This window comes from Chiroxiphia lanceolata, chromosome 9, assembly GCF_009829145.1.
Source record: "Chiroxiphia lanceolata isolate bChiLan1 chromosome 9, bChiLan1.pri, whole genome shotgun sequence".
NCBI classification, from domain to species: domain Eukaryota; kingdom Metazoa; phylum Chordata; class Aves; order Passeriformes; family Pipridae; genus Chiroxiphia; species Chiroxiphia lanceolata.
In genome coordinates, this window is record NC_045645.1 from 24,136,709 (window position 1) to 24,151,286 (window position 14,578).

The 14,578-nt window shown below is 37.1% G+C and overlaps 1 protein-coding gene across 1 annotated transcript; it reads right to left on the minus strand.

Moving 5' to 3' along the window:
* Window positions 1-1,770: 1,770 nt before the first annotated feature.
* RGS21 (regulator of G protein signaling 21) lies at window positions 1,771-5,975 on the minus strand. Its single transcript, XM_032695879.1, has 4 exons — window positions 5,965-5,975; window positions 4,364-4,440; window positions 2,942-3,108; window positions 1,771-1,974 (listed from the first exon to the last, which is right to left on the minus strand). The coding sequence occupies exons 1-4, from the start codon at window positions 5,973-5,975 to the stop codon at window positions 1,771-1,773; spliced, it is 459 nt and encodes a 152-aa protein (XP_032551770.1).
* Window positions 5,976-14,578: the final 8,603 nt, after the last annotated feature.

Genomic DNA, 14,578 nt, shown 5'->3' on the forward strand with positions numbered 1-14,578 from the left:
ACTCCTTCCTCTATGCAGGAAATTTCAGTTCTGAAAATGAGAATTAGACTTGCAGGGAAGGAAAATTGCTTGCTACGTTTTCGAGCAAATAATATAATTTCAGCAATCCCGACTGCTGCCTTCGCTGTGACTTCAGCCAGCAGAAATCCCCGGGTGCAGAAAGGCGCCGAGGCTGCACCGAGGGCAGAAGTTGCGATTTTTCCACTGAAATGTCACCACGAGATGAGTGGCAGCTGCAGGTCTGCCAAAGAAACCCACATCCTCCTTGTAGCTTAACCTCAGCCATCGTGTTCATCTCTCTGCCAACCATCAGTACCGGGGAAGAAAGAAGAGAAAGAACCGTGGACATAAAGAGGAAAAACCAGGTGATAGAAGCTGGGTGTCAAAGAGTAGAAATTTTTCACCCTACCTATATAAGCTGTGGTAGGATTTTAACCTCAGTTCACAACTGGAGGCAGCATGTTGGAGCTTTCAGGCTACTTAACACCTTTTATTGTCTAAATTAATTGGTTTCTTAATGTGGTTTGATAAAATAGAGAGGATCTCTTGCATAGAGGGTGTGATGGTGTGTAGAAGGCATGAGCAGAGTTCCAAACAGGGAGAGATTCCTGGAGATTTAGAGTAGCTCAAAAGCAAAAGCATCAGAAGGATCAAATTAATAACAAATGAGAGGTATCTATTTTTAAAAAAATCTTATTGCTTTCTCCTGTATTTAGAATTATTTTCCATAGTGAAGATTATTTCTGCCCCATATGGTTTAAAATACTTTTTCTTCAATATCATGACACAGCTCCTTCCTTCACCTAAATATATGGAATAAATCCTCTAATAGCAGTGAATGAGATCAGTGCATCTTGAGACACCTGAAGATTTCACTAGGGTCAGATTGTATCTTGCTAGTTTAAAAGATAACCTCATGACTAAATCCTGTTTTACACATTTACTTGCCTAAAACTGTTTCCTATGCCTACTTTTCTGCTTATCTGTATTTCACTGAAAAATGATAAAAATTAATGAAATTACTTCTTCATGAGTGCGTGGCAACAGTACCACTGATGTATTTAGAAAATCAAAGAAAACTAATTAATTGAAAATGCATAAAGGAAGATTTACTCCTTTTTGTTTTCCAAAATGCCTACACAGACTTTTCAATAAAAAAATTGAATTAAATAAACACAAAGAAAATTGAACTCATTCATATTGAAGACAGCTGTATTATGAAACATTAATTTGCTCTGAATGCCAGGAACATTTGTTATAAAGCAGCTGCCTATTTATTAAATATTATCATAGTGTGTTATCTACCATATTTCTACTTGCCCTGTTTTGAATTGGTATAAAACATGTTTAAAAGAGGATTTAAATTTTTTTTTACAAACTACAAATAAGATAGCAAATGAATGAATAAATGTATTCAAGTGCCCTGAATTTTTTTGGAGGTCCTACTTCTCAGAAGAAATCAACAGAAACCAGAAAATCAAAACATTCTGCTTAAAAGTGTCAAATTTCTTTGACAAATGAAGCAAGCACTGGAAAATCTAACAATGGCGAACTTCTTTATTAAACAGGTAGCTCAAATTTCTAGCATATTCCATCCTGTTTCTTGATTATTTCTCTACCATTATTAGAAAGTATCATGCGCATTTTGCACTTAAGCTGGCAAAGGCAATTCTTGGATGTGGTTTGTGCCATCATTTTAATAATTAATAATTATATGTACTGAATTGCAGTGGAAGATGTTTATAAATTCATAATCCCTCAGGTATTTTCTCACAAAAATGGCAGCCATCTCTTCTGATTTCTGTCCTGATGCTTCTTTACGAGTTCCTTGTACACTTCTGACCTTAGAAACCTGGGGAAAGAGTCCTTTGCCATGAGACTGTAGATTAAACTCTGAGCATTATCAAAGCAGCTGAGCGTGGGCTCAGAGATATTCTGAGAGATGTCATTTTTGGTATGGAAGTCTATATTAATCTGTAGGAAGAAAGGAGGCATAAAACAAGTGTCAGTTTGATTGGAAAGCTGAGATCTGTTTGTGTACATGACACAGTCTGCATTTGAATTTCCTCCCAAATAACCTGACTGATGCAAATAAATAGGATGCTTATCCCTTCATTTTCTAGCACACTGAATTCTTCATTTTATTTGGCTCTTAAACAGATGGCATGACTGAAAAAAGAAGGGAAAAACTAACTTCTGATTATCTCATCTTTTTGCCAAGCCAAATCCTATGAAGTACTGATTACCAAAGACTAAATCAGAAGTGAAGGTACTCAGCATCGTTTTCGATTTTGGCCCCATGTGTTTTGTAAGGAGTTTGTGCTTTTAACAATAATAACATGGATTTCAATCACGTATAAGACATGATTCAAATCAATCATTCAAAGTATGCCTGCTAGCAAAGGCAAAAACATCAGCGTAAAAGTTTAAGGTGCAGAATGTGAATAAAAATAGGAAATACGTTCTTTCACAGTAAGCATTTTTGAAATAATGATAAAATTGAATGCTGCGGTGGAACTCTTTGCAAGTTTGCATTCTCATCATGTTTAGAATGCCTATACAGAAGAATAAATGTCATCATTAACATTCCAATATACTGGAACCTAAAATACGGAAGAAATGGTGCTTATTGAATTATAAAAAATGGTTAGAGAAAACAAATTATATTGAATGTAAATTTCCTTAAATCTTTAGGTAGAAATTTCAGAAGGCAGGATAAACCTATGCTCTGTGTGAAGAATGTAAAGTATAAACCATAATGTCTTTGCTTCACAGAGTTCCACAGAGTGTTTTTTACCTGGTAAATGATGGACATGAAAATGAAAGTTACAGCCATGTTGAATTGTATTTTCTGTCATTCCTTGAAGTTTGGTTCTGAACTTTTCACTTGACTCCCATCCTCAGTACCCAAAGTACACGCAAAAAACCTCCCCCTATTTACCTCCTTTGGAGCATCAGCTTGTATAAAGTCAGAATAAATCTTTTGGGCTTTCGAGGCAATCTTGGTGGAGGACTTGGTTTTCTTGAAGTCTTCACAGGCCAGCCAGAACTCCACGTTCTCCTCACTGAACTCTGACTTCAAAAATGTCCGAAAAGCTGCCAGGCCATCTGGGGAAAAATGCATGAGATGGTGGGTAGAGGAAAATTGAAAGGCCAATGCAGTTTATACATATTTATACACACCCACATGTATGTGTGTGTGTATATATATATATGGAGCATATATATAGTGTAACCTATGTGACTCATACTGGTTTGCATGTCAGCCAGCAGTTAGGCTTGAGAAGCTGTTGTGGGGGAAATATAAAGGAGATGAAATAACAGTGATGATAAGGGGACTAAGAGAATTCTTCTGGTGAGTTACCAAATTAGAGAGTTCTTCTGGTGAGTTACCACACCTGCCTGCTGTAGTTTGGTCTCTCTAGCACTGATACACTTAATCAAAAGGGGATCCTGGAGATTTCGGTCTTCAAGAGAATTTGTGGTGTTTAGGAAACTAGAGATTTGAGGCTGACTCCAGTCTAAAAAGTAGAAATTTAAGTCATATTGTTGTAGTGTGCTTGACCCACAGCTGAGGTTATCTTGCCTAAACAGTGCTTCCACCTCCTTTCAAGTAATGGTTAAGTCTTGGATGGAGAGACAGACACCTCATTACTTCTTTGTTCCACTTTTTTTGCACTTTGGAGGGGAAAAAATGAAACAAATTAAGGTTTGTTTGGAAGAAAGTGCTTTGAAATTAATCCAAATCACAAGCTCTGAGAAAAGAAAGCTGACCCAAATGTAATTGTGTTAGGTTAATACTATCCAGAAACAGCGTGGAGGCACTCCAGAGTTCAGGCCACAGAGTTACTGCTGGAAAATGAGGCAAGGGCAAGGAAATTTTCAAGTTACATGTGGTTTGGGGTGTCAGGACAGTAGGAATGGCATCTCTAGGAGAAGTGACTTTAGATGTGTTAGAAGTAATCATTTTTTGTTTGACTTAATTCACTGCACAACATGCATATTTCTTTGGAACAGGAATACTGAAGAAAAGGTTTGTGACGTTTTTATTTAAAAAAAATATGAAACCCGGAACCATTGTATGGACAGTTTAGCAGTTATCTTAGTAAAAAATCTTTCAGAGAATTTCTGCTTTATTAAACATCCCTTGAGGGCTGGCCAGAAGGTATATTGTGTTTGCAGCTTGGACAAACATGACCCTCTGTCTTTCAGGACAGCAGCTCACCCACCTCCAGCAGCAGCTGGTTGGTTCAGTACATGTGGAGAGCTGAATGGGAGAGCAGTGTGAAAACCTGACAGAAATCTTTGGCAACTGGGTTGACACATGTTTTTTTTTTAAAAAATGTGGTTTTCAATCACTTACCTTTGTTAGCTAGTAGTGTGTCCACAGACTCAGACCAGGCCATGGTTTCCCCAGTATTTGACCTGTAGAAACAACATCTATCCTTGAAAATAAGATTTTGATCTTTCACCTGTGCAGTCTGTGGTAGCTAAAAGTCTATGATTTGACTTTCTTCTTGAGAGAGTAGGCGAGTCATTCATCCCACCTTACACACAGAATAACAGAAACTCAACAAAAAGTGTGACATGTTGTTTTTTCAGAGTGTAGAGAACCACCCAGCCTCATCAAGTACACTGTTATTTGACACTGGCAACTTGATTATTCAGCCTGGAAATACTAGTAATTCTTGCAATTGGTGGAACTGTAGTAAAACATAGGAGAGGTATTAATGATCTGAAGCATGTATTGCAGTTCTTCTTGAGTTCAGATGGATTAACTATCAATTTATAACACTTTGTGCTTGGAATGACTAGAATTATCTAAAATGTTACACTAACACTGGTAGGATACATGGGCATTATATCAGTTTCTCAGTGGTATAAATAACTGAGTAAACTCATAGTTTTAGTTCTTCCTCTGTAACTTTCTGTGAGCTTCTGTTAGATATGAGAGCAAACACTTTGCTCTGTATAAAATATTACCACTTTTCTTAATTAAAAAAACCCAAACAAACAAAAAAACCCCAACAACAACAACAACAAAAACAACAAAAACAAAAACCAAAAAAAACACCAACAACAACAACAACAAAAAAAACCAAAAAAAAACAACACAAAAATCACAAGAACTGTAGAATTCTGTAAAAAATATTTGATATTCCTAAGGAGTGACTCAGATTGCTCAGCTATCAAAACTCTGCTCTGAAGTATATAGGTTACTCTGAAAGCTGTATTCCATAGTAATTTCTCATCATCAACAGTAAAGGTATTTTCTAATTGTTAATTTATGAAGAAATTATATAACAATGTCACTATATTAACATAGCTGTAGTTATAATTACATGAGGTTGTGGCAGTGACATCTTTAACAAGCAGGCTTTTTCATAGCTGTCAACTTACTTGTATCCAAAGCGCAAAAATTGTATTTAAACAAGAAAAAACATGCATGTTTATGAATAGATATAAACACATACATGATGGAAACTGAAGTGTAAATATAGTAAGTCTGTGAAAACAGAAATTAAAAACAAACATAGCACGATGTTGTACTTTGTGACACATTGAGTGCCAATGGAATTAAGCAGCAGAAAATTGTTTTAGCAACTGTAAGAAACTTTTATTAACTATGTAACAAATTTTCACATTATTCAGTAAATGTTTACTAGCTTTCTTGTCAAACAAAAAAGGCAAATGAAAGACCAGGATAAAACAGACAGTTTTGCTTCTTATCCTTATGAGCAATATTACTTGTTTTAATGTTTGCTCACCACTCAGAGAATGATCTCACTGACCTCGTGAGATTTACTTGAATGGGAATGGCAAGCAGAATTGACAAAAGGAATCAAAATAGTCATATCCACTTCAAAGGGGGAAGGAAAATAAAAGCTGTACAGATTATTCGAAACTTGGTCATCCCATCCCATAAATCTCCTACAATTAAAATAGCCATAAACAGCAACTCACTTCACTGGCATTTTTTGTTCCACTGTTTGTTTGTTTGACTGTCACAGGTTGGGCAGTTTCTTTTTCTGACTGATCTTCAAGCTGAAGGCAATGTGACAGCAGGAACAGTACAGTTAGCAGGTGAATAACCAAACAGGACAATGCAAATTGACAAACTGCTTTTAATGCTTCCTTTAAACATGGCTTATTTTTTAACCGTGGCTATTCACAACTTACAGTGGCCATAACATGGTGACTTGAGGGATGACACCTTGCTGACCTGTGTGGGTGCTGGGGCAGGTCCAGAGAGGGCACCAGAACTGGGGAAGGGTCTGGATCACAAGTCTGATAAGGAGTGGCTGAGGAGGTGTTCAGCCCGGAGAAAAGGGGGCTCAGAGGGGACCTTATTACTCTCTACAATTACCTGAAAGGGGGTTGTAGTCAGATGGAGTATATATAATTTGTCTCTTGCTCTTGATAATTATTCTTTCATCCCCAGCTCTTTTCTTCCTCTGTTTGTTCCTTGCTGTCCCTCACTGTCCTGACCAAGCCAAGCAGCCTTACGGATTTTCTCACCACCCTCCAAATCTTGTCCTGATGCCCAATCCTCTACTCACCCTACCCAGCTTCCTGGTTCTCAGTGTCTTCACTTGATATAAACAAACTTCCAGTGGTTCAGGAACTGGGATCCTAGCTATCCCAACTTGTAGAAAAAGGGATTTTTGTCTTCTTGGTTAAAATATTTTACGCCAAGTAGGGCAGTCTTATGAGTTTAGGTCCCATTTGATTTCCCTATGTGGTGCAGTCACATACAAAGCTGTCCCCTGCCTGAGGACAGTCTCTCTTATTTTGGCTGTATCTGTCTTCTAAGGTAAGAAAACCCAAGCAGCACATGCCATGTTTTGACCTTAGCAATGTTAGTAGGTTATTCCTTATCCTCACCTTTGGTAGATCTGTAAAAGAAGTTTCAGGTCTAATTATCTGATGAACTTCCCATGGGACAAAAAATAGCCAATCTGGTCAATTGTGCTCCAGGAAACTGAAATCAGACAAAAACAAACATAGAGAGGTGTTCTACTGGGATGAGCAGGAGAACTGAACTGTCTTGCAGGAGAAGAATAAAAGACCAACTTGTTTATAAGATGAAAGCAGAGAAGAGCTGTGATTGCCCTCTGAATATAGAGAATAGCCTAGTGAGAAAAAAAAGAATTCTTTTAGCTTAATGATCATACTGACAAAAGAAAAAAATGTATAGAAACAACCAGTTAATAAATCTAGGCTGAAAACCAGAACAAGGCTTCCCAAAGTATTGTTTTTTGCAGTCTCCCAGTAGATTTTTTTTGTCCTCTCTGCTCCTCTGTACTTTGAAGATAGAGCTTAGTATATTTATGAGATTATTTTAAACTGTTGTCTTTGCTAACATTAGAAATGATGATCCAAAGTACCCCTTCAGTCCTACATATTACTAAAAAAGATTCCTGCAGCAAAATACAAATCCTTTTTTGCAATTTCTTAGTTTTGCATTTACTCGCTTCTGAAAGCTGTAGAAGAAGAGAAATATTAATTATCATCCTGATTTCCTGCAGTGCTTCTTATTTTCCTTAATTGGTTATTTTCTCTTATTTCCAGAGAATGTACTGTGGACTGTAACACTGTGCCAGACAGGACCAAAAGCCTTCCATGCACTGTCCTGGTGAGATTAACTTCAGCATCTTACAGGTGGAGAGAAAACTTTCAGCATCTACATTTATATCAAATCCTTTGTGACTGATTCAGATCCAGGTTTGAGCTTTGGTGAAAGAGGACAAACATAATACAAAATCCAACCAATATTTGTTTGTAGAGCTTCTGGCGTGGCAGACTGTAAACAGCTACCATCTGAATTTTCTAGCAGTGAGATTGTCTCTTTATCAATTACTGTAGAAATAGTACCTTTTCCCCCTAATGTTATGTTTTGTGATTGCTGATTGATCTTACTCATGTAGCAAAAAGGAGGTTCTTCTGCAAATATGTACAGGCTTTTACATGCATTACTGTGTCTTGTTGTTTATTGGAAGGGACCTTGCTTTTAAGTACCCTAAGTTCTCACTGAGAAGTAGTTCAAAACTGGTGTTGAATTTTCAGCCAAGTAATAAAATTCTAGATGTAGGCCTGATGCAAGTTTCCTCCAGATTCTTTGGTGTAATGCCAGTAAAGTCAGTGCAGTTATGAGGACAGAGGTGACACCAGATTAAGTAACACATCATTCTTGGATGATTCCATTTATTTCTCAATGTTTACGCTGTCTCATCCCAATGATTATAGTATTTATGCATCTTAGAACTGGGATCATAAACTGACTTAATTTACATTTTTGGAGAGGTAATATTATTCTTGTTATGTAGTAGTCTCATTAACTCCTGTGAGACTATGAAAGGGAGGGTTGCAGGATTTATGCCTATTTTTTTTATCATCTGATGATACATTCAAAAAAAAAAATTCCAAGCAGTGCAACAGATGCACTTTTTTAAATTTCTATCTAATTGCCTGATGTCTAAATGATAGACATGACAATCTCTTGAAGATTTTCAGTGCTGATAGATATTTTTAAGTCAGTCTTAGCAGTCATAGAATGATGCTAGAACTCAGGAGTATTCTAAATAGCACACAGAACATGGATGTGGTCCAATTTCTTTTGCATTTTATGGGGTACTGATCACAATTCACCAAACCACAGAGAAGCTTTGAGGGATCCTCATCATTGTACAACATGCTGTCCAGTGACTGCTCAGTCTGTGTAAGTAGATGGTAGTTCAGGTACACAGCAGGTAATGGGGTTATTGTGATATTTGTACAGGGACAGTAATAACAAGTCCACTAACCAAAGTTAGGCATAGTCACCTCTTCCCATAAAAAATAGCTGGTAATATTGCTGTTTACTTCCCTTGCTTGGAACTTGATAGTTTCTGGAAAGGAACTCTAATATTTTACTGCAATGTCATAAGCAGAACAAGTGATCTTAGTATTAAAGCAGATGCATCAGCTGCTTGTGCAATTGTATTGGCTATTCATAGTAAACCACATCAAGCAAACAAAAAGAAATAGGAGTATGTCATAGAGGTGGGCTGGAAATTGCACATAGACTTATTCCTAAACTTTTCGTAAATCTGGGCCAGCTGACACAGCTCATGTCTACAGCTTCAGTTCACTGATAGCTCAGACTGGACTTGCAGAGTTGCTCAGGCCCTTATCTGCTCAGCTAATTGCAGGGAAGGTTTAAATTTAGGCCTCTGGCTTAACATTTGTGTAACTCTGAGGACAGTGCTATGGAGTCCTCTGCCTTTGACAGGCCACAGGAGAGCTAGAACTGTAGGAAAGGGAATGTAAATCTATTGGCAGAACATTTCCTCCTTTGCCAATATTACTTGATAAGGAACACTGATTTATTAAATATTTAAATCTCCAGAACTTTTAGGCTAACTACTTGATTTTTTGTTGATGCTCACCTTTTAATTTTAGCTATGTTTAGTAATTAGTTTCACTGAGTTATATTCCTTTATGAAAAGCTATTGGCTTCTAGTGGAATAAGGCATGTTGGTTTTTTGTTCCTCTGACCCACATCTGGTTTAGACACTAACCACAACAGAGAGTATAAAACAGTGTTACATGATCAAACTATTGGTGTATTGACCTAAGACATAATTTTCATTTATATATGTTCCTAGAAGGGCTGCCTTGTACTCACCTGAGTGCAGTGTGAGAAAAGCTCACACTTTCCAGTGGCTGTTTCGGTGTGCTGGTGCTTGCCTGGATCAGGTTCAACACATTAATGCCCTTCAGCACGTGGCCTCTGTTAATTCCATTCCATACACAGGTTTGCTTGGATAGTGTTGTCTTGTATAACTCAGCCTCAGCAGAAAAAATTGTTAATGTTCTGCTGGTCCAAGCAATTCAAGTGCACAGTGACTTGACTGCATTTCTTATGTTGAGAGAAGCCAAGATGATCTGAGCACTGCTGGCATCCTGGTAACATGGAAACACCTGTCCTACTGGATGCAAATTTATTTTAATCACAGCACTATGTAAATGCCCACCTTCCCATAGCACTGCACAGCATGGGCAACTCAGAAAATAACATTTTTCCATATGAATAACTCTGTGTGTCTGCAGTATGCCACAGAGTTGTTTTGCATAAGAAAATGAGCTGTTATTTTCCACCCAACCAAAGTATGCCCTTCAGGTGAAGTGTTTTGATTTCAAGAACAATCTGTCAAAATATTTTACAGCACTCTTGGCTCCTCATATGTAGGATTTCCAAGTACTATTCAAATACAAAGCTATATTGGAAAAAAAATGGAAACAATTCTCAAGAAAGCGTGCAACCCCGAAGATTCCCATGTAGTACTAACTAGCAGATTAGTTGGCACAGCTTGTGTCCTGGACGAATATACTGTTATTTACACAGCATCAGACTTCACAATACTTCATACAAGAAGCCCATCTAGCAGAAACATAAGGGTTGTATTATGACCTTGTGCTTGGAGACAGGTATAAATTGCACCAATGTGCAATGTGCAAGGAGAGGTAAAAGCTTCAGTATAAAACCAGAGGGAGCTTTTATGAGACCAGCCCTAAATTATCAGAGTACAACAAATGAAAGATAGGAAGACATTAGCAAGAAAAAAAGTAAAATTGGGAACAAGCTTGGGTGGTGGATAGAGGAATACATTTCTGCCTTCATCACAAAGCCACACGGGAGCTTAAAGGGCATTTGATTGAGGCATTTGACTAAAATGCAAAGAACAGAGTGGGATCTAGGACAAGCAGCTGAGCAAGGCGTAAGTTCATGAGCATATGAATCACTGATGGGAGGAAGATGATTTTATGCTATTTTTTTCTCAGTTGAGGTCTTTGGCAGTATGCCTGGAAAGGGGAGGGAAATGCATTCAAAGCAGTAGCTAATTAAGGCAGGCTGAGCAACTGGGGACAAAAAGAAGAGAAAAATGATCTGCCATTTGTGAGTTGCTTATAAGTTTTAGCATGTAAAGGCATGTAAGAGCCATATTACCAATTGCCTACTTTACTGGAAGATGGAAATTGATCTTCTTTGAGATTAATTTATCTCATATCAATTTATGAAATCTTAGATTTCATTCCTCTTGTTTCTTGTCAGTTCAAAAAATAATCACGTTATTTTTTGTTCAATAACAAATCCACAAGCTGAAGATGATGTGTATTTCTGTCTCACTCAGGTTAAACAAGAACAACAGATCATAATTAAGCTCATATAAAGCACCTAATTAGACTGAAGTATTGAAACAGGAGACAAATCTTTGTGCTAATACAAGTCAGCAGATTGTTTCTCTCATACTTTGCATCTTCACGTATGTGAGGAGTAAAGTGCAGTGCTTATGTGGGCAAATCATGGTGTTGGTAAACGGAACATTTTGGGAGCTCTTCCTGAAAGCTGAATGGCATATATAAATATAAAGAGCTGCTACATAAAATAATCCTCAGTAGAAATGCCTGCCCAATAAGCTTTGTGTATGTATTATTTACACTAGGTGAGCTAAACAAGAGGATTTTCATAACTATGGCATTGATTCTGCCAAAACTAGAGAAGCCTGACTGTGTTCTCTGGTACTGCTCTAAGGTTCATGCTGTAAATATGTCTGTGCAGGGTCAGCCCTGAGTCTGATTAATTCTGGAAGAGTATCACAGACTAAATCTAAGCCTAGTTCATCCTCCAGTACTGCAGTAGAGCACTAAACAGTAGAGCACTCATTTTCTCTCACTAAAAGGAGCTTCTTCTAGAAAAAACCTTTTGCCAGATAATTATGTCATTTTGGTTTATCTTTGTGTCCTTTGCCTTCCTTTCTCTGAGTTTATCTTGACTTTCTTTTTACAGTAGTTCCCATGGTATTAGTCTGCTGTAAATTCAGCTGCGGTTCATAATTATCTTTGAAAAACACACATGCATAAATAGCTACCAGGAATATATTATTTGTTTGTTTTCATTATAAAACTCATAATAGAGACTAGCACTGATGGTTTTGAGGAAGGCCTCCCTGGAGATAAGCAGAATTTTCCATGTGTCTGTGAAATGAAATAACGGGTGCCTGCTGACTTGTATTTATCATTACAGAGTGTTCTGACTAACAGCTGGGCTTTTGCTAACAAAAAAAAAAAGTCTTACTCAAGGTACTATATTTGTCATTTGTCTAGATTTTGGAACAGTATTAAATATGTGGGGTTTTTTCATTTATTTAGTCCACAGCAATCCATCCAAGGTACACATTCTCAGCTGATAGCGAAGGAACATAGGAGGGCAGAATCTAGCTGCAAATATCTGTGTTGCAAACAAACCCACTGTTAACACTCAGGTGGGGCTGTTCTCAAATCTGTTTCCTTTCTCTGATGAAGTTACTAATACATAACACGAGAACATACATATTTTATATATCTGAGAACTGGCTTTCATTTTTGGTGATGTATTAGAGATTCTCTAATCACAGAATCATCAAGGTTGGAAGAGACCTTCGAGATCTTCTAGTCCAACCATTAACCTACCACCACCACAATCACCCCTAAACTGTACCCCCAAATGCCACATCCAGACAACTGTTGAACAGTTCCAGACATGGTGGCTCCACAAGTTTCCCAGGCAACTTATTCCAATGCCTAACCATTCTTTCAGTGAAAAAAAATTCTAGTATCTAATCTGAACTTCCCATAAGCAGAAACAGGATCATTTCTGTCAGAATTGATTCCTTTTCAAGCATCAGACAAAGAACAGAGGTAAATAATCTGTTCAGAAAAAGATACTGATTTCAGCACTGATACTGGGTTAGAAAGTTGCCTTTCAGTGCATTCATTCCCGTGACCCTTTGACAATGACCCTGGAAGTGTAGACAGCTTGTGAAAAACGGAGGCTGTAAAGCTCCAAAGCTGCATCTGATAGTGCTAAAGAGACTGAAATACATCAGTGCTCCCAAGAATGGTTGAATTGTTCCTGAATCACTGTGCCCAGGTTCTGACTGCTTACGCTGTCAGGGAGAGCATGTGCCTGAAGTTTTGAGATCAGGGAAGGATAATGGAATGAACCTGCAAGGATCATAGCCCTCATAGTTACAAACGTGTTTCCTCTCTATTCCCAGGGTAATGATAAGGGCTTGGAGATGGTTTCCAGGTTGTTGTGGCTCAACAGCATTTCTTGGTGAGTTTGAATCTTTGTGCACAGTAACACTTTTTATTAAAATGGTAATGATTACAGCTAGTATTGAAATTTAAGTGAAATCTTCACACCTTTCTCATCAATGTACTAATGATAAACCAAATCCTGACAACTCTAAGTAGATCAGATTTATTGAAAGTTAGTAAAGCAGACACAGAAACCCTCAGATCAAGCAGTTCATATACTCTCTAAATTAGCAATGAACATAAAAGTCCCATCTTTAGGAACTTCATCTTTCACCAGTTACAGAAAGGAGAAGAAAAGGGAGAAAGCTTAAATTCCGTGTGAAGCAACTGAATATAGAAGCCATAGTTACAAATAAATCCTGCAGCCCCTTGCTAAACTGAATCAATGTTTAAGCTTTTAAGAACTGCCCTAAGCTTCAAGGTATGTCTGCATCAATTCTGAAAGAGAAGGACAGGATAACTGTGTATGCTGAGTATGAAAAATATATGTGATTTCTATAGTAAGGAAATAAAAATGGAGATTTCTCCTTCCTCTGCTACAAAGTATAGAGAGTATATTAATGACCAATAGAACTGAAAGTTATTCTACCTGAGTCCAAGAGATGTTAGTTTTCAGATACACTTGCAAAATGAAAGAGAAAATTTAGAACAAAGTGTAGTAACAAAGTCAGCATACCATGACTATTTATAAATAAAAGTAGTAATATTATATATATATATATATCTACATGGAAATGACCTGATATTTAATGACACACATTATGTTAAAATAACATTCTTGGATCTTTTTTTGCTGCTGAAAATTAGAATACGAGTATTTGATGCCAAAGCTAATCTATACAGCATAACTTAAATACAGAGAACAGACACATGTAATAAGAAAAAAGTACAAAATGTACCCTCAAAAAATTAAATATGTATTTTTATGTTACCCTTAAAATAGGCAATAGCTATGTAATAATTATGCAGTGTCTGTAGTTAAAATTCATGTAACTTTGCATTATACCTAATAATGTTCCCGTGTGTTTTACAGCATGAGAAAATACCACAAATTCTCTGTCCTTAGTGTAGGAAATATGGCAGAAACATAAATATGTGCAAAGACTATGTATATACATGCTGACTGTGATGAAACTCTGGCCTAAAATGATAAATGTTGGATATTATCAAATGGCATTTTATGCCGCATTTTTATGCAGGAAATTCAAAATTTTCCTCCAAATATGATCACAGCTTTTGCTTGAGTTTAAAAAAAATACTGTATGAAAACTTTACATTATATGACTTGCCAATATGTTGCCTACTTCTCTATGAAAATGAGATTAATCGTCTACTATAGAACTCTGACCTGGTGTAGGTGCATTTAACTTTGCTTTGCCGCTTATTTACACCTGCTAAGGATTTGGATTTTAAAACATATACAGGTAGTTGCAGTAGCTAGAAGTAGCTAGTAGCT

Excerpts from the sequence above, each read along its gene's own strand:
- RGS21 (XM_032695879.1), bottom strand. Across the intron at positions 3,109-4,363 it reads CACACTACTAGCTAACAAAG|ATGGCCTGGCAGCTTTTCGG; the intron begins GTAAGTGATTGA and ends ATTTTTCCCCAG. Across the intron at positions 1,975-2,941 it reads AAGCTGATGCTCCAAAGGAG|ATTAATATAGACTTCCATAC; the intron begins GTAAATAGGGGG and ends TTCTTCCTACAG.